Genomic DNA, 20,536 nt, shown 5'->3' on the forward strand with positions numbered 1-20,536 from the left:
GATTTCAGCAAAGTTTCAGGATACAAGATAAACATACAAAAATCAGTTGGATTCCTTTACACAAATAAAGAGAACCTCTTCCTTTACACAAACAAAGAGAACCTCAAAGAAATCACCAAATCAATACCATTTACAATAGTCCTCAAGGAGATAAAATACTTAGGAATAAACCTCACCAGAGATGTAAAAGATCTATTCAATGAAAACTGCAAGACACTACTGCAAGAAAACAAAAGAGATCTGCTTAAGTGGAAAAGCATACATTGCTCATGGATAGGAAGGCTCAACATTGTGAAAATGTCAATTCTACCCAAAGTGATCTACAAATACAATGCAATCCCGATCCAAATACCAACAGCATTCTCTAATGAGATGAAAAACTAATCATTAACTTGATGTGGAAAGGGAAGAGGCCCCAGATAAGTAAAACACTATTGAAGAAGAAGAATAAAGTAGGAGGACTCACACTACCTGACCTCAGAGCCTACTATACAGCTATAGTATTCAGAACAGCCTGGTTCCTGTACAACGACAGATACATTGACCAATGGAACAGAATTGAGAACCCATATGTAAATCTATCCACCTGTGGTCATCTAATCTTCGACAAATGCCCAAAGTCCATCAAATGGGGAAAAGACAGTCTTTTTAACAAATGGTGCTGGCAAAACTGGATGTCCATCAGCAAAAAAATGAAACAGGACCCATACCTCACACCATACACAAAAACTAATTCAAAACGGATCAAAGACCTAAATATAAAACCAAAAACTATAAAGTTCACAGAAGAAAAAAATAGGATCAACACTAGACGCCATAATACGCTGCATTAACAGGATACAAACCATAACTAACAACAGACAAACACCAGAAGATAAGCTAGATAACCGGTATCTTCTAAAAATTAAACAATGCTCATCAAAAGACTTCACCAAAAGAGTAAAAAGAGAACCTACAGACTGGGAAACAAATCTCTTCTATGACAAATCCATCAAAGTTCTAATCTCTAAAATCTACAGGAAAATCCAACACCTCTACCACAAAAAGACAAATAAGCCAATTAAAAAATGGGCAAAGGTGGGAACATAAAATATGAGATGTAAAATTTTCCTGCTTTGGGAAATGTAAGAGAAAAAAAAAAATGGGCAAAGGAAATGAATAGACACTTCACCAAAGAAGACATTCAAATGGCTAACAGACACATGAGGAAAGGCCCTCAATCACCAGCCTTTAGAGAAATTCAAATCCAAACCACAGTGAAATACTATCTCACCCCAGCATTACTGGCACGAATCAAAAAAATAGAAAATAACAAATGTTGGAGAGGCTGTCGGGAGACTGGACCTCTTATGCATTGCTGGTGGGAATGAAAAATGATACAACCATTTTGGAGAAGGCTATGAGGCTTCCTGAGAAAGCTAGAAATAGAAATACCAGCAATCCCACTCCTAGGAATATATCCTAAAGAAATAAGCGCTGTCACATGAATAGACATATGCACACCCATGTTCATTACAGCATTGTTCCCAATAGCAAAAAGATGGAAACACTCCTTCTTTCTCCCTCCGCCACCGGAGCACCAGCCGGGCTCTGAGCTGCCCCCAGGGTCCCTCCCCCGCCGCCAAAGAAGCAGCTGCCGCCGCTGCCAGCAGCAAATTAGGAGGGAAAAGGAAAGAAGGAAGGAAGGGAGCCGGAGCGACTAGCAAGAGGGAGCCCGTGAACAGGCTTGTGGTGACTCCCGCCCCCACCCCACCCCCCCCCCCCCTCCCTTCTCACCCGACCCCCAACCCCCAAACCCAGTTAGAGCCGCAGCCAGACTGGCCGGATGGTCGTCATAAGAGGAGTCGCTGCCACCACCGTTGCCATGGAGCTGATCACTATCCTAGAGAAGTCAGTATCTTCTGATTGGCTTGAACTGGAAGCGGCGCGGAAGTTCCTGGAGCGTCCGGCGGTAGACAACCTTCCCACTTACCTTGTGGAACAGTCCAGAGGGCTGGAAAATCCAAGAAACAGTAAGGTTGCCAGAGTTGCAGCTGGTCTACAGATCAAGAACTCTTTAACATCTAAGGATCCAGACATCAAGGCACAATATCAGCAGACATGGCTTGGGCTTGCTATTGATGCTAATGCTCGACGGGAAGTCAAGAACTACGTTTTGCAAACTTTGGGCACAGAAACCTACCGGCCCAGTTCTGCCTCTCAGTGTGTGGCTGGTATTGCTTGTGCAGAGATCCCAGTGAACCAGTGGCCAGAACTCATTCCTCAGCTGGTGGCCAATGTCACAAACCCCAACAGCACAGAGCACATGAAAGAGTCGACATTGAAAGCTATTGGTTACATTTGCCAAGATATAGACCCAGAACAGCTACAAGATAAATCCAATGAGATTCTGACTGCCATAATCCAGGGAATGAGGAAAGAAGAGCCTAGTAATAATGTGAAGCTAGTAGCTACTTAATGCACTCCTGAACTCATTGGAGTTCACCAAAGCAAACTTTGACAAAGAGTCTGAAAGGCGCTTTGTTATGCAGGTGGTCTGTGAAGCCACACAGTGTCCAGATACAAGGGTACAAGTGGCTGCATTACAGAATCTGGTGAAGATAATGTCCTTGTATTATCAGTACATGGAGACTTACATGGGTCCTGCTCTTTTTGCCATCACAGTTGAAGCAATGAAAAGTGACATTGATGAGGTGGTGCTACAAGGGATAGAATTCTGGTCCAATGTCTGTGATGAGGAAATAGATCTCGCTACTGAGGCGTCCGAGGCAGCAGAACAAGGACGGCCCCCTGAGCACACCAGCAAGTTTTATGCCGATGGAGCACTGCAGTACCTGGTTCCAATCCTCACAGAGACACTAACTAAACAGGATGAAAATGATGATGATGATGACTGGAACCCCTGTAAAGCAGCAGGAGTGTATCTCATGCTTCTGGCCACCTGCTGTGAAGACATTGTCCCACATGTCCTCCCCTTTATTAAAGAACACATCAACAACCCTGATTGGCGGTACTGGGATGCAGCGGTGATGGCTTTTGTCTGTATCTTGGAAGGACCAGAGTCCAATCAGCTCAAACCACTAGTTATACAGGCTATGCCCACCCTAATAAAATTAATGAAAGATCCTAGTGTAGTAGTTGGAGACACAACTGCATGGACTGTGGACAGAATTTGTGAACTGCTCCCTGAAGCTGCCATCAGTGAAGTCTGCTTGGCTCCCCTGATGCAATGTCTGATTAAGGGCCTTAGTGCTGAACCCAGAGTGGCTTCAAATGTGTGCTGGGCTTTCTCTAGTCTGGCTGAAGCTGCTTATGAAGCTGCAGACGTAGCTGATGGTCAGAAAGAACCAGCTAGTTATTGCTTATCCTCTTCATTTGAACTCATAGTTCAGAAGCTTCTGGAGACCACAGACAGACCTGATGGACATCGGAACAACCTGAGGAGTGCTGCCTATAAATCTGTAACGGAAATTGTGAAAAACAGTGCCAAGGATTGTTACCCTGCAGTTCAAAAAACTACTCTGGTCATTATGGAGTGACTGCAACAAGTGTTTAAGATGGAGTCACATATCCAGAGCACATCTGATAGGATCCAGTTCAATGACCTTCAGTCTTTACTCTGTGCAACTCTTCAGAATGTTCTCTGGAATTACAGCATCAAGATGCTTTGCAGATCTCTGATGTGGTCATGGCCTCCCTGTTAAGGATGTTCCAGAGCACAGCTGGGTCTGGGGGAGTGCAACAGGATGCCCTGATGGCAGTTAGCACATTACTGGAAGTGTTGGGTGATGAATTCCTAAAGTAAACAGAGGCCTTTAAATCCTTCCTGGGCAGTGGATTGAAAAATTATGCTGAGTACCAGGTTTGTTTGGCAGCTGTGGGCTTAGTGGGAGACTTATGCCGTGCCCTGCAGTCCAACATCTTACCTTTCTGTGATGAGGTGATGCAGCTGCTACTGGAGAATTTAGGGAATGAGAAAGTCCACACGTCTGTGAAGCCACAGATTTTGTCAGTGTTTGGTGATATTGTCCTTGCTATTGGTGGAGAGTTTAAAAAATACCTTGAAGTAGTATTGAATACTCTTCAGCAGGCCTCCCAAGCCCAGGTGGACAAGTCAGACTATGACATGGTGGATTATCTGAATGAGCTAAGGGAAGGCTGCTTGGAAGCCTATACTGGAATCATCCAGGGATTGAAGGGGGGTCAGGAGAACATACACTCGGATGTGATGCTGGTCCAACCCAGAGTAGAATTTATTTTGTCTTTCATTGACCACATTGCTGGAGATGAGGATCATACAGATGGAGTAGTAGCTTGTGCTGCTGGACTGATAGGGGATTTATGTACAGCATTTGGGAAGGATATACTGAAATTAGTAGAAGCTAGGCCCATGATCTATGAACTGTTACCTGAAGGATGGAGATCGAAGACTAACAAAGCAAAAACCGTTGCTACATGGGTAACAAAAGAACTGAGGAAACTGAAGAACCAAGCTTGATCTGTTACCATTGGGATGATAACCTGAGACCCCCACTGGAAATCTCCAATCTTTTGAAAAACCCAGAAGTGAGGAGTGTGCATGGATGCCAAATGTTAGGGAATGAGAGTATGAGTGAGTGAGGCTTGAAAACACACCACATTGAAAATCCTCCCACAGCAGCAGCTGCAGCCGTCAACAGCAGCGCTGTTAGTGAGCTAAGTAAGCACTGACTTCGTAGAAAACCATAACGTCGGCTGCCTTGGAAAAGAGAAAAACGATGGCTTTACTTAAAAAAAAGAAACAAAGCTATCTCTTCCCAGGAAAGGCTAGAACTATCTTTTCTGTGTTTTGGCTGGTGCTAAGTGGAATGACTGGTTTGGGAGAGGAGGGACTGGGTTCACCTGTGGTGCTTTGTTGTAAAAGGCAGCCTGGCCTTTGCTACTGATAAGAAAGATGGAGCCTGGGTCTCAAGTCCACCTTCAGTGTACCTTTGCCACACGGTACTGTACACGTGCCAGCTAAGAGGAGGGTGAGGGATTCTTTTCAGTCTGAGAATGAGTGTGTGTGAGTGAGGCGGTATCCACATTCTCAACTTCAAGTCATTGCAGTTTCTTCCCCCCCCCAAAAAAAGGGGGTTAGATGTTGCATTTCATAAAACTAACCGAAGTTCTGTGTACTGATGCAGCACAAGAGATGTTTAAAAAAAAAAAAAAAAACTAAAGATGCTCTTTAGGGATTTTGTTTTGTTTTAATTATCTTTTAGGGAAAACACTGACGAATGGTCAGAGCTCCCATCCTGATATTTTCATCCAGGCGCCTTTCCTAATAATATGGGTCGACTGTGAATGTAGAAGTGGGGAGGGGACAGAAAAAGAAAACTATGGAGTTAGAGGATATAGAAAAAAGAAAAATACAATTGTCACAGATAAAGAATACAGACTTCAAAAACAACAACAACAAAAAAGCTACAACCCAGACAAACCAAAAGTTATAAATGCTCAAAATTGGCAACACAAAAGGAAAGCTCTCTCCTGACTTGTATTGTGGCAGTCTGAAAGCCCCCAGAAAATTGTGCCAAAGAGTTTAGAAAACAAATATACAATGAAGGTAAACACACACACATACACACAAAACAGCAAACTTCAGGTAACTATTTTGGATTGCAAACAAAATTAAATTTAATATTTAAACAATCATAAAATAACCATTTGGAAACTGAAAAAAAAAAAAAAAGGTGGAAACAACCTAGATGCCCATCAACAGATGAGTGGATAAACAAACTATGGTACATACACACAATGGAGTATTATGCAATGATAAAGAACAATGATGAATCTGCGAAGTATCTCACAACATGGATGAGTCTGGAGGGCATTATGCCAAGTGAAATAAGTCAATCACAAAAGGACGAATATTGTATGAGACCACTACTATAAAAACTCATGAAAAGGTTTACACACAAAAGAAATAATCTTTGATGGTTTTAAGGGAGGGGAAGGGTGAGGATGGAAAAACACCAAATGGACAATAGATAAGTGGTAACTTTGGTGAAGGGTAAAACAGTACACAATACTGGGAAAGCCAGCACAACTTGTCCAAGGCAGGGTCATGGAAGCTCCATATACACATCTAAACTCCTGAGTGGCCGAATTACTGACATGAGGGCTGAGGGGACCATGGTCTCAGGGAACATCTAGCTCAAATGGCATAATATAGTTTATAAAGAAAGTGTTGTACATTCTACTTTGGTGAGTAGAGTCTGGGGTCTTAAAAGCTTGTGAGCAGCCATCTAAGATACTCCACTGGTCTAACCATGTCGGGAGCAAGGGAAAATGAAGAAAACCAAAGACACAAGGGAAAGACTAGTCCAAAGGACTGATGGACCACAACTACCACAACCTCCACCAGACTGAGTCCAACACAACTAGATGGTGCCTATTACCAGCAATGACTGATCTGAGAGGGATCACAATAGAGGGTCCTGGACAGAGCTGGAGAAAAATATAGAAGGAAATTCTAACACACAAAAAAGACCAGACTTACTGGCCTGACAGAGACTGGAGAGACCCCTTAGAGTACGGCCCCTGGACACCCTTTTAGTTCAGTAATGAAATTATTCTTGAGGTTCACCCTTCAGCCGAAGATTAAACAGACCCATAAAACAAAATGAGACTAAAGGGGCACACCAGACCAGGGTCAAGGGCTAGAAGGCAGAAGGGGACAGGAAAACTGGGAATAGGAAACCCAAGGTTGAGAAAGGGAGAGTGTTGACATGTTGTGGGGTTGGTAACCAATGTCACAAAACAGTATGTGTACTAGTTGTTTAATGAGAAGATAGTTTGTTCTGTAAACCTTCATCTAAAGTACAATAATTAAAAAGAAAAAGCAATTGATTATCTAAATCAGAAAAATTGTGGATGAGAGGATATCTATACTTAAGAAAATCACTCATTTACTCTTAACTTAATATTGAAAGATGAATATATTATGATTGAAAAAAAATAAATTAATTATAAGTAAAAATGGTGTGGGGGCAGTGTCTGACCTCCTCTAACTTCACAAGGGGGAAGAAGAATCAAGATCAACAGCCCGAGGCTAATTCCTATGAGGTGGAGATCAGTCATGCCTCCTCTCTGCCATCTTTACCAATTCTGAAACCAACCGTCCCTACCATGGCACTCTACTTCTCTGCTTGGTTCAATAATTCATTGCAATGGCCACATAGAATTCACAGACAATACTGACAATTCTGGGGTTTATTAGGGAAGTAACACTTAAAATTCAGGTTCAGGAACACTCAGGATACAGTTCTTCCATCAGGACAGCCTCTTCCCAGCCGTGCTTCCAGGCACGCCTCTCCCTGGCCCTTGTCCTCTGCCCAAAGGCACTCAGCTTTCTCTCTCCATGGGCCAGGAAGCCCACTACACCATCTCTTGCTTCTAAGTCTCTGCTGCCAGGTCTCTGCTGCCTTCAGCGTTACAGCTTTCGGTCTTCTGGGTCCAGGAGCTTCTCAGCACAGGGATACTTGGGGCAAAGAACACTCTCTCCGCTCCTGGATGTTCTTCCTTGGTGGTGGTAGGATGCTTTCTCTCGCCACTGGGATGGATCACCTCAAGCCCAATGGGATGGCAAAATTGACCAATCCCTTTGGTGGGCCAAAATTACCATATCTGCACAGTCCTGCCCAATCAATTCGGTGGGAGTTACAAGACCATGGCTAGAAAGGCCACACAAAAGTGATCCATTGCACTGCACTATAGAATTTTATATTAAGCCAAATTTTTATTAAGGTGCAATAATTTAACACTGTAATGTATGTACTTATGAGTGACAGTCCTGTCAGTGTTCTTATGAATATATCTTTGTGCATGTGAACACACTTTCCTCTAGGTATATACTCAATGGTGGTAGCTCTCCATTTCTGCCTTTTAATTGGTAATTCCAAACTTCTTCCTAAATTAGTTGAAGAAATTTGTAATGCATTGGAATTCTCTGTGCTCAATAGTCTCTCTTACAATTGATATTGTCATTTTTTTCTTTTGGCTCTTGTCTTAGTCATCTAGTGCTGCTATAACAGAAATACCACAAGTGAATGGCTTTAGCAAAGAAATTTATTCTCTCACTGTCTATTAGGCTACAAGTCCAAATTCAGGGCATCAGCTCCAGGGGAAGGCTTTCTCTGTCTGTCAGCTCTGGAGGAAGGTCCTTGTCATCAGTCTTCCCTTGGTCTGGAAGCATCTCAGTGCAGGAACCTCAGGTCCAAATGACACGCTCTGCTCCTGGCACTGCTTTCTTGTTGGTATAAGGTCCTCAACTCTCTGCTTGCTTCCCTTCCCTTTTTTCTCTTGTAAGATAAAAGGTAGTGCAGGCCAGACCCCAGGGAAACTCCCTTTACATTGGATCAGGGATGTGACCTTAGTAAAGGTGTTATTACAATCCCACCCTAATCCTCTTTAACATAAAATTACAATCACAAAATGGAGGACAACCACACAATACTGGGAATCATGGCCCAGCCAAATTGATACACACATTTTTTTGGGGGACATAATTCAATTCATGACAGCTCTCATGTGGATATGTGAGAAATTTGGTAATATAATTTCATTGAAACGATGCGATAATATTGAGGTAGAAATTAGTATTACCATTAAAATAGGAAGGAACATAGATGCACATAGGGACTCAGAAGTTTGTTCCCCAGCTGGCTTATACTCACTTGAGAAAGACAATTCTGTTCATCGTTCCCAACTCTGCATTCAATGAAGTCACATTGGCACCTTGAAGTTGGACAGGCAGAGAGTATTAACACCACAGAAACTGGCAATTACCACAAAATGCCACAAATCAGAATTTTGTTTTTGTTTTTTCCATAGAACAGGTTTTCAAGAATACTGCTGGACTGTCACTTCAAATACAAGATGCTGATTCATAGTGAAGATATTTCTGGGAAATAATAACAGGAAGTAGTTGATGAAGAGTGAAGGACTTGTGGCTTTCAGATGGTGTTAGGTACATTTTGGATTTAACTTTTCCAAGTTGAAGTCTGATTGTCACCCATTTATTTCCTTATTTAAACCAGGTTCCTTGCTTTGAGCTAAAGAATTGGAGAGTTAAGAGTGCACATCAGGTAATGTGGTTTAGAAATAAAGTCAAATGCATTACATGAAAGTGGACCAGAGGATTAGATGTATAGAGGTATGGATCCAAATATGCCTTGTGGGATGTATCTTCATGTTATAGGGATGGGGAAAGAAGGGGATCCAATCAAGGAAATTCAACAACAGTAGAGATGGAAAACACCACAGTTTATTGTTGGCAGAGTCCCGTACAGGAGTACCTCATACATTGTCCCTGAACCTGTACAATGTTTCCTCCCCCTTGAGATTCTCAGCACAGAGTCCATACAGCACATGCTCTAGGTTTTCTGCCAGAACCTCCTGGAATATCAATTGTTTTCAAGAGTCTACCACTCTGAATGGTGCATTTCTTCTCTTGTGTTTACCTCCTGGTTGCAGCTAAGGGACTTCTTTGGCTCTTTCATGACTGATATAGCAGGACAACGAGGACCACGAGGACCAAACCAGTCATACCCATCCTGATGAGATTCTCTACTGTGTAATCTTGGGAGTTTGAGGCTAGGGATTGTAGACAAAGAAGTCACAGAGGGCAGGGCAGGCCCAATCAGCCTTGGGGTCCAGGAACTCCATCCAGGATACCCACCTCCCTTGCAGGTCATGTACCCTGTGTGCCCCCAACCCCATAAATGAGAGCTTCTCCTTACCACTCTTGAAGTCTGGCTTGTGTTTTGATAGACTGGTGGTATTAGCTGCTTCTGCCAATAAAAAATAGAAGAGGTGGATGAGGAATTGAAGAGACTCAAGCTCAGTCACTTCTATGCGTTCTGCATTCTTATATCTCCTCACTTCTCATGACATGACTTTTATGTGGTTCCTTAATGAGCTATTCTCCTGCTGTAGTTGGATTCCCTACAGCCTCTTCCTCCTATTCTTATAGACCTCCTGTTTTCTTTTAATTGAGCCCCCATTTTAATCACAGTGGAACAGAGTGTGGCTGTGCCAGAAGAGCTCAGGCTTGGCAAGAAAAATAGTCTTCCAGTCTAGAAATAATGGAGCTTGTGTATGCTCTCTGTTCATCTGAGACATAGGCCACATAAGCTTAATCTCCTGGAGAAAAGTTTCTACTTATTCAACATCCAATGACCCAGGATCCATGGATGAGGAGTTGGGTCATCAGGTGCTCCAGAATTTCAGGAGCACAAAGGAGTACAAGTCTGGGGCTGAGTCCCCTTCACTTCACCTTGACCAGTTCTTCCTTGCCTTGGGTTTGCATTTCAGTCTTCACCTGATATTTAATCATCTAATTTTCTTTCATTAATTAATTCTTCATATAGTTAGAAATACCTACAATGAGAGATTATATAAATTGCTGTTGTTAGGTGCTATCAAGTCAGTTCCAACTCATAGTGACCCTATGTTTGAGCCCATCATTACAGCCACTTTGTCAATCCATCTACTTGAGGATTTTCCTCTCTTTTGCTGATCCTTTACTTTACCAAGCAGGATGTTCCTTATCCAGGGACTGGTCCCTCCTGATAATATGTCTAAAGTACATGAGATGAAGTCTCTCCATCCTCACTTCTAAGGAGCACTCTGGCTGTACTTCCTCCAGGACAGACTTGTTGATTCTTCCGGCAGTCTATGATATATTCGATATTCTTCGCCAACACCATAATTCAAAGGCATCAATTCTTCTCCTGTCTTCCTTATTCATTGTCCAGCTTTCGCATGCATATGAAGCGATTGAAAATACCATGCCTAGGGTCAGGAGTACTTTAGTTGTCAAAGTGACATATTTGTTTTTCAACACTTTAAAGAGGTGTTTTGCAGCAGATTTGCTCAATACAATAGGTCGCTTGATTTCTTGACCGCTGCTTCCATGGGCTTTGATTGTGGATCTAAGTAAAATGAAATTCTTGACAACTTCGATCTTTTCTCCATTTATCACGATGTTGCTCATTGTTCCAGTTGTGCAGATTTTTGTTTTCTTTATGTTGAGGTGTAATCCATACTGAAGGCAGTTGTCTTTGATCTTCAGTAAGTGCTTCAAATCCTCTTCAATTTCAGCAAGCAAGGTTGTGTCGTCTGCATATCGCGGTTGTTAATGAGTCTTCCTCCAATCCTGATGCCCTGTCCTTCATATAGTCCAGCTGCTCACATTATTTGCTCAGTATACAGATTGAATAAGTATGGTGAAAGGATATAACCCTGAAGCACACGTTTCCTGATTTTTAAACCATGCAGTTTTCCCTTGTTCTTTTTGAACAACTGCTTCTTGGTCTCTGTACAGGTTCACATGAGCACAATTAACTGTTCTGAAATTCCCATTCTTTGCAATGTTATCCATAATTTGTTATGATCCACACAGACGAATGCCTTTGCATAGTTAATAAAACACGGGTAAACTTCTTTCTGGTCATCTCTGCTTTCAGCCAAGATCTATCTGACATCATCAATGATATTGCTTGTTCCATGTCCTCTTCTGAATCCGACTTGAATTTCTGGCAGTTCTCTGTGGATGTACTGCTGCAATCATTTTTGAATGCTCTTCAGCAAAATTTTACTTGTGTGTGATATTAATGATATTGTTCGATAATTTCCACATTCTATTGGATCAGTTTTCTTTGGAATGGGCACAAATATGGATCTCTTCCACTTTATTGGCCAGGTAGCTGTCTTTCAAATTTCTTGGATTAGATGAGTGCTGCTTCTGTGCATTGAAACATCTCAGTTGGTATTCCATCAATTCCTGGTGCCTTGTTTTTTGCCGATGCCTTCAGTGCACCTTGGGCTTTTTCCTTCAATATCATCAGTTCTTGATCATATGCTGCCTCCTGAAATGGTTGAACATTGACCAATTATTTTTGGTAGAGTGACTCTGTGTATTTCTTCCACCTTCTTTTGATGCTTCCTGTGTCATTCAGTATTTGCCCTTAGAATCTTTCCGTATTGCTACTCCAGGCTTGATTTTTTTCTTCAGTTTATTCAGCTTGAAAAATGCCAAGCGTGTTCTTCCCTTTTGATTTTTTAACTCCAAGTCTTTGTGCATTTCATTACTTTACTTTGTCTTCTCGAGCAGCACTTTGAAATCCTCTGTTTAGCTCTTTTATTTCATCATTTCTTCCACTCATTTTGGCTACTCTACATTCAAGAACAAGTTTCAGAGTCTCTTCTGGCATCCATTTCGGTCATTTCTTTCTTTCCTATCTTTTTAATGACCTTTTGCTTTCTTCGTGTATGATGTCCTTGATGTCATTCCACAACTCATCTGGTCTTCAGTCATTAGTGTTCAATGCATCAAATCTATTCTTGAGATGGTCTCTAGAATCAGGTGGGATTTTGGTCATATTTTGGTTCTTGTGAACTTGTTTTAATTTTCTTCAGCTTCAACTTAAGCTTGCATATGAGCATTTGATGGTCTGTTCTGCAGTCAGGTCCTGGCCTTGTTCTGACTGATGATATTGAGCTTTTCCCTTGTCTCTTTCCACAGATGTAGTCAATTTGATTCCTGTGTTTCCATCTGGAGAGGTCCAAGTGTATAGCCACCATTTATATTGTTGAAAAAGGGTATTTGCAATTAATAAGAAGTTGGTCTAGCAAAATTCTATCACGTGATCTCTGGCATCGTTTCTATCATCAAGGCCATATTTTCCAACTACCAATCCTTCTTCTTTGTTTCCAGCTTTCACATTCCAATCACCAGTAATTACCAATGCATCTTGATTGCATGTTTGATCAATTTCAGACTGCAGCTGTTAGTAAAAGTCTTCAATTTCCTCATCTTTGGCATTAGTGGTTGCTGCAAAAATTTGTATAGTAGTCGTATTAACTAGTCTTCCTTGTAAGCATATGGATATTATCTTATCACTGACAGCATTGTACTTCAGGATAGATCTTGAAATGTTCCTGTTGCCAATGAATGTGTTGCTATTCCTCTTCAATTTGTCATTCCTGGCATAGCAGTCCAGATGATTGTCTGATTAAAAATGATCAATACCAGTCCATTTCAGCTCACTAATGCCTAGGATATCGATCTTCATGGGTTCCATTTCACTTTGGATGATTTCTAATTTTCCTAGATTCATACTTCGTACATTCAATGCTCTGATTATTAACGGATGTTTGCAGCTGTTTCTTCTCATTTTGAGTTGTGTCACATCAACAAATGAAAGTCCTGAAAGCGTTACCCATCCACGTCATTAATGTTAACTTTCCTTTGAGGAGGCAGTTCTCCCCTCGTATGTTGAGTGCCTTTCAACCTGACGGGCCCATCTTCCAGCCCTCTATCAGCTGATATTCCACTGCCATTCATAAGGTTTTCACTGGCCAATTATTTCACTGGCCAGGTCCCTGTTCCTAGTCTGCTTAGTCTGGAAGCTCCGCTGAAACCTACCATGGGTGGCCCTGCAGTATTTGAAATAGTAGTGGCATAGCTTCCAGCATCACAGCAACATGCAAACCACCACAGTTGGAGAAACTGACATGTGTCTATATAATATATTTAAATAATATTTATAAATAAATATTATATAAATATATTTATACACAATCACATATATCTATACATACACACAAACATATATACACACACAAATGTATTTATATAAATTTATATATACACACATATATCTACAAACAGACATGTAGATATATACTTATTTATTTATAGATGATGGTGTTAAATTAGTGAGTCGTAAAGACAGTATTTTTGCTTTCTTGGAGCTGAATCTAGTTGACTAGATCAAATCACACTTGTAAATGTATGTTGTTGTTGTCAGGTGCTGGAGTCAGTTTTGACTCATAGTGACCCTATGCACAACAGAATGAAACACTGCCCGGACCAGAACCATCTTCACAATTGTTGTTATGTTTGAGCCTATTGTTGCAGCCACTGTAACAATCCATCTTGTTGACGGTCTTCCCTGTTTTCGCTGACCCTCTACTTTACCAAGCATGATGTCCTTCTCCAGGGACTGGTCCCTCCTGATAACATGTCCGAAGTACATGAGACAAAGTCTGGCCATCTACATTCTGTTGGATCACCTTGCTTTGGAATGGGCACAAATATGGATCTCTTCCAGTTGGTTGGCCAAGAAGCTGTCTTCCAAGTTTGTTTACGTAAATGAGTGAGCACCTGAGAAACATCTCAATTCATATTCTGTCAATTCCTGGAGCCTTGTTTTTTGACATTCCTTTCAGTGCAACTTGGACTTCTTCCTTCAATGCCATCAGTTCTTGATTATATGGTACCTCCTGAAATGGGTGAACATCAACCAATTCTTATTGGTACGGTGACTTTGTGTATTCCTTCCATCTTCTTCTCATGCTTCCTGTGTTGTTCAATATTTTCCCCACAGAATTCTTCACTATTGCAAATTGAGGCTTGAATTTTTTCTTCAGTTCTTTCAGCTAGAGAAACGCTGAGCATGTTCTTCCCTTTTGGTTTTCTAACTCCAGGTCTTTGCACATTTCATTGTAATACTTTGTCTTCTCGAGTAGCCCTTTGAAATCTTCCGTTCAGCTCTTTTACTTCATCACTTCTTCCAATTGTTTTAGCAAGTATCTGAGTCTTTTCTGACATCCATTTTGGTCTTTTCTTTCTTTCTTGTCTTTTTAATGATCTTTTGGTTTCTTCATGTATCATGTCCTTGATATCCTTCCACAACTCATCTGGTCTTCGGTCATTAGTGTTCAATGCGTGAAATTTATTCTTGAGATGGTCTCTAAATTCAGGTGGGATGTACTCAAAGTTATGTTTTGGCTCTTGTGGACTTGTTCTAATTTTCTTCAGCTTCAGCTTGAACTTGCATATGAACAATTGATGGTCTGTTCTGCTGTCAGCGCCTGGTCTTGTTCTGACTGATGCTATTGAGCTTTTCCATTATCTCTTTCCACAGATGTAGTCAATTTGATTTCTGTGTTTTCCATGTGGTGTCTGTGTATTCCTGTGTATATCACCAAGGGTCTGCCAGTTTGTTGTACTGTGGTGGCTTGGGTGATGCTGTGATGCTGGTAGTTATGCCACTGGTAGTTCAAATACCATCAGGGTCACCCACAGTAGACATGTTTCAGCAGAGATTCCAGATTAAGACAGACTAGGAAGAAGGAGCTGGCGGTCTACTTCTGAAAAAAATTGGCCAGTGAAAACCTTGTGAATAGCAGTGGAACATTGTCTTGTATAGTGCTGGAAGATGAGCTTCTCAGTTTGGAAGGCGCTCAACATACGAGGGGAGAACTGCCTCCTCAAAGGAGAGTTAACATTAATGACCTGGATGGGTAAAGCTTTCAGGACCTTCATTTGTTGATGTGACACAACTCAAAATGAGAAGAAACGGCTGCAAACATCCATTAATAATCAGAGCATGGAATGTATGAAGTATGAATCTAGGAAAATTGAAAGTCGTCAAAAATGAAATGGACTGCATAAAGATCTATATCCTAGACACTAGCGAACTGAAATGGACTGGTATTGGCTATTTCGAATTAGACAATCATATGGTGTACTATGCCAGGCATGACAAATTGAAGAGGAACGGCTTTGCATTCATTGTCAACAAGAACATTTCAAGGTCTATCCTGAAGTACAACGCTGTCAGTGATAGGAAAATATCCATACACCTACAAGGAATAGCAGTTAACACGACTACTATACAAATTTTAGCACTACCCCTAATGCCAAAGATGAGAAAAATTGAAGAATTTTACCAACTGCTAAAGTCTGAAATTGATCAAATATGCAAGCAAGATGCATTGATAATTACTGGTGATCGGAATGTGAAAGTTGGAAACCAAGAAGAAGGACTGGTAGTTGGAAAATACGGCCTTGGTGATAGAAAAGATGACAGAGATTGCATGATAGAATTTTGCAAGACCAACGACTTCTTCATTGCAAATACCTGTTTTCAACAACATAAATGGCAACCATACACGTGGACCTCGCCTGTAAACATATATCACTTGAAAAATAGCAGTAGAATGGCAAGTACCCTCAATTTCTTTATATATACACACACACATATATATACACTCACACAAACATGGATATTTACATAACTGTATACACAAACACACACAAAGAAAGAATTAACCCATGTAGTACAGGTTAGGTTATTTACTTGGAATAAAATAGGTAAGATGGAGACAGTAAGATGGCATTGTTCTGAACAGTGTCATCAGTGAAAGTTGCACTTGGAGATGACATTTAAATAGACCCCAGAAAGAGGAGAGGGAGTCGAGAAGGAGTTATATAAAGACTCAGACAAGTGGTATCACAGGCTGAAGAAAGAGCAGGCCCCAGAAAGGTCTCAGCCTTTTGGTCACTAAGGAAGAATCCATGTCCATGGAATGTAGAAAGATAGAAGAAGAGAAGAGTGAGCCAAGATTTGGGTGTTTAGTGCATTTGAGCCAGGCCAGGTGTGTCAGGAGAGAGGAGGGAGGCTTTCTCTCTCTTTCTTGGAAGAATTCTGGAAACATATGTAAAGTTTCAAGGAGAAAAGCCTAAACTCCTTTGTTACCTCTCTTTGGGCATGGCTCCTCAGGAGAGTCATGATGGCCCCTGGGAAATCTGCACAGGGAGGGAGAGGACACACCACTGCTCTCCTCTAACCCATCAAACATGGTACCCTGCTTCCAGTTCAGTCTCTGACTCTCCCTCTCCTCTGACCACCACCACAGAGATAACTACTGCCCCTCCTCAGAGTCTCTGGAAGCCACATGGCCTTGACCCTAATGTCCACCCTCCTCCCTGCTCCTCTGAGAAACAAACCCTTTCCTGAGTATAGGAAATAATACAGTACTGAGACAAGTTTAGAAACATCTCACAGCCTAGAGGTGACAGTTACTCATCACCTGTGGGGTCAGGACCTGGTGATGAGCATCTGGGACACCAAGAACTTCTGAGTCGTATCCCCCTCAGTCTAAACATAGTTTATCTTAGCTTCACTCATTTCTTATTCCAGCCATCTCTCTTCCTTTAGCCCTGTCTGAGACATCAGGGATGAGACACTACAAGGGTGAGAGGTCCTGGTCTGTGTCCATCTTCTGATGGGCTGGATCCTCTTCTTGGAGATCCTTTCTCTGTTCTCTCCTCATTTCTATCTTGTCTCAGATCTTTCCTGGGAGCTGGGGTCACCGCCTTCATCTTTTCCCATCTCCCAACCCCCCTGGACATAAGCTGTGCTGCAGAGTATGAAAGAATAGTTCTGTCAGCTGAGAGGGCGAATCTATGGTCCCCCTGGGGAAAGAGGCCTCTGATACTCACAAACGCCTCATTTTGTCTCTGGGTGAGAGGCTACAAGGATTGGAGATTCAGGGAGGATGAGAGTTGGGGTGCCTTTGGCCTTTCCTCTTGGTCACTTTTGATCATCTCCAGCCTCCCTCCATCCACTAGGAACATATCTGGGCCTCAGGGATGAGGATGAGGCAGAGGTAGGAGTTGCCTTGTTTTTTTCCATCCCTTTGAGGGTTGGATCCCCTCTGGGTGACCTTCCTTCAGGGGACCCTCTCTCTCACCTCAGCCTGGAGCTCCCCTGGGGACAAGGCCCTGAACTGACCATCAGAACACAGAGGGGACAGCATCAGGGGTTCCTCACCTGAGACTATGAGCTCCAGTGGGTCACTGGGTTGTGACAACAGGTAGGGAGATGTGCTGTGTGAGCTGTAGCACCTGTAGGTCCCCGCATGGACTGAGTTCACAAGGCTCATGGTGAAGTTGACCTGAAAGGGCCCAGTATTGTTCTGCCAATGAAGGTGCTGGGGAGGGGCAATGAAGCCCTCCTTGAACAGATGAAATGTATCACACCAGCTCTCTGAGCGACACTGCAGGGTCACGTTCTCTCCCAAGGTCACTGAGGGGCCTGGATGGGCTGACAGTGAGGGTTTCTCAAATGTTCCTGTGCAAGAAGGAGACCATAGTGTATAGGGAGCCATCCAGACCTCACCTCCCTTGAGATGACCACCATCTCCTCTTCAGGGACTCTCCTTCTGTGACCCCTCTTTCTGTACCTTTCCGTTTCTCTTTGGGGGTGGTCTCTCTTATCCCTATGTCTCTCACTCACCCTTTTTCACTCCCCTCCCTGGATGAAAGCCAGCATCTTAGCTCTGCTCCAAGACCTTGTCTCCCTTGACCCCATCTCCACCAGGGGAGACCCTGAGCCCACACCTGAGCAGATCATCTGGATGTGGGACTGGGCAGGAGATCTGCACCTGCTACCAGGATGTACAGGGTCACTGGGAGACCAACCATCCAGAGAAGATTTTGTATGCATCATAGCACTTATACTGGCCCCTGTGAAGTGGTTCACATGGCCCAGGGTGAAGTTGGGACTGTGCAGCCTGTCAAGGCGCTGTTGGGAGGGCAGGGTGAGAGCTGTTCATTCTTGGTTAGAGCAAACCTGTCAAAGCTGACCTCTGAGCTACACTGTAGGGTCAGACTGGCTTCAGGCAGCACCAGTGAGCACAGCTGGGCTAAAAGGGAGGGCTTTCTTTATCCCCCCTTGAGATGAGGAGACAGTGGCATTGAAGTTGATGCACATCTCCACTGTCTATGGGGACTGCAGTGAGTCCTCATTGGTATCCTTCACACTCCCCTCTGTGATTCTGCTCCCAAAAGGCCACTGTCACCAATCACCCCATCACCACTAGGACTCTGCTGGACACATGGCTTAGATCTGTCATTTTGGAGTCTCAGGAAAGAGATGGAGCCCCACAAGGCTCCCTCACCTGTGACCTTGAGGTCCACATGGTCACTGGGGTGTGACCACACATGGGAGGAAAAGCGGAAAGAACCATAGCATCTGTAGATGCCTCCATGAGAGATGTTCACAGAGTCCACAGGAAAGACAGCCTGGTGCCTCCCAGCAGAGAACCGAGATTCCCTGTGTTGGGGAGGACCAGCTCCTCCCTCCTTCAGCAGATGGAAAGTGTCCATTGTGTCCTTTGAGTTACACAAGAGGGACACGTTCCCTCCTGAAGCCACGATAGGGCTTGGATGAGCTGAGAAGGATGGTTTGCTGTACATTCCTGAAAAAGAAGGAGGGAGCTGAGTTAAACGGGGGATGCAGTCACCTCACATTACTCCACAAGTGTAGCCTGTGAGGTGTGAGTTTCCCCCTCCTCCAAGGCCACACTATGCTCCCTTCTGCCTTTGGAAGGAGCTCATAGTAGATAGTGGTGGTTCTGGTTTCTCCGTCTTACCTGTCACCACTAGTTGCAGGTAGTCGCTCCTCTCTGACCAGCCACTTGAGCTGTTATATATACACTGGAACTGCCCTGCAGAGTTTGGACTCATGGATTTGATGGAGAATCTGGCCTTGTCCCTGAAGTTCCATGCAACCCACATACCCAAGAGTTGAGAGACTTGCTCTTTATACAGATGGTAGCTTTCAGCCTGCAGGGATCCCTGACACCAGATGGTCACAGGTCTCCCCATAGTGATTATGGTGCCTGGGTCAGCCCAGATGAAGGGCTTGGGAAGTGTCCCTGGAAAGAAGTGAGACCTGGAGTTCCAAGAGGTTCCTTTCACTTCAGTTTCCCCAGCTCTCCCTCCAAGGCCCCTCCCAGACTCTCACCATCAGCCCAGACCTTCTGTGCTCCTCCCAGAGTTGCCCAGGAGATTTCCTTGTGCTGAACCAGGAGGTTGGAGCTGGGAGGTGTGGGGAGGACTCACCTGCCTGTATCTGGTTACACTGCCTCTGACACAGCCCTAGGAGAGAGTTTCCTGTGAAAAGCTTGTTCATTCCACCCACACACAGAAGTTCCATGGGTGGTCTGAGCCCCTGAGCACTGGGGTCAGAAGGGGTATAAGCACTTTCTCTCCTCCCTTCTAAGGCTCAGCCTTCCCTTGAGATTCCCTGGGTCTCCTGAGATAACAGGACTGGGCACGGAGAAGGGGACCTCACTCCTTCTCTTTTCCCCAAAGCTCACCAAGATAGAGAAGGGCAGTGAAGATTGGGGTCACAGCACTGCCTCCCATGGTCCTCGGTGGGGCAGACAAATTATAATGATCATAGAACCTGGTAAGACAAACAGACACACAGGGTGTGGCAAGTCTTAGGTTCCGTGTTTTGTGTCACATGGTTTCCTCATCAGCAGCCTCACAGGAAGGGAACAGTCCCTCCCCGGGGCCTGGCTCTGCTTCCCCAGAAGCTAAGGACTAAGGAGACAGCAGGCTCTGGAGAACTTTCAGTCCAGATCTGAGTCTTACCCAAAGGAATGTATGAGGGATATACTTACAATAAACAATAATAAAACTCCAGCATGAATCAACCCCAAGATGGTGTGTTGATCAGTATTCTAAGTGAGTTGTTCAAATTTATCATGTAACTCTGACACAAACCCTATGACACGAAAAACAACATAAATGGTAAATATACAAGTGGACCTCACCACATGGAATATACAAGAATCAAATCAACTACATCTGTGGAAAGAGACAATGAGAAAGCTTGATATCATCAGTCAGAACAAAGCAGAGGCC

The 20,536-nt window shown here is 43.3% G+C and overlaps 1 protein-coding gene and 1 pseudogene across 9 annotated transcripts; one reads left to right on the forward strand and one right to left on the reverse strand.

Annotated features, from left to right (window-relative positions):
- The first annotated feature begins 1,864 nt into the window (after positions 1–1,864).
- LOC101353577 (importin subunit beta-1 pseudogene) lies at positions 1,865–5,165 on the forward strand (annotated as a pseudogene).
- Positions 5,166–8,269: 3,104 nt separating this feature from the next.
- On the reverse strand, positions 8,270–20,094 carry LOC101357905 (leukocyte immunoglobulin-like receptor subfamily A member 6). Of its 9 annotated transcripts, none has more exons than XM_023736333.1 (7): positions 19,642–19,938; positions 19,255–19,556; positions 18,781–19,080; positions 17,652–17,951; positions 9,765–9,815; positions 8,700–8,760; positions 8,270–8,324 (listed from the first exon to the last, which is right to left on the reverse strand). In XM_023736333.1, the coding sequence occupies exons 1-7, from the start codon at positions 19,818–19,820 to the stop codon at positions 8,291–8,293; spliced, it is 1,227 nt and encodes a 408-aa protein (XP_023592101.1). In that variant the 5' UTR covers positions 19,821–19,938; the 3' UTR covers positions 8,270–8,290. The 9 variants fall into 9 exon arrangements, with proteins under 9 accessions (XP_023592101.1, XP_023592103.1, XP_023592105.1 ...); XM_023736337.1 differs by lacking the exons at positions 8,270–8,324; positions 8,700–8,760 and adding exons at positions 9,271–9,618; positions 19,984–20,094 and having other exon boundaries at positions 19,255–19,539; positions 19,727–19,762; XM_023736334.1 differs by lacking the exons at positions 8,270–8,324; positions 8,700–8,760 and adding exons at positions 9,271–9,618; positions 19,984–20,093 and having other exon boundaries at positions 19,642–19,762.
- Positions 20,095–20,536: the final 442 nt, after the last annotated feature.

The sequence above is a fragment of the Trichechus manatus genome, unplaced genomic scaffold (genome assembly GCF_000243295.1).
Source record: "Trichechus manatus latirostris isolate Lorelei unplaced genomic scaffold, TriManLat1.0 scaffold00087, whole genome shotgun sequence".
NCBI classification, from domain to species: domain Eukaryota; kingdom Metazoa; phylum Chordata; class Mammalia; order Sirenia; family Trichechidae; genus Trichechus; species Trichechus manatus.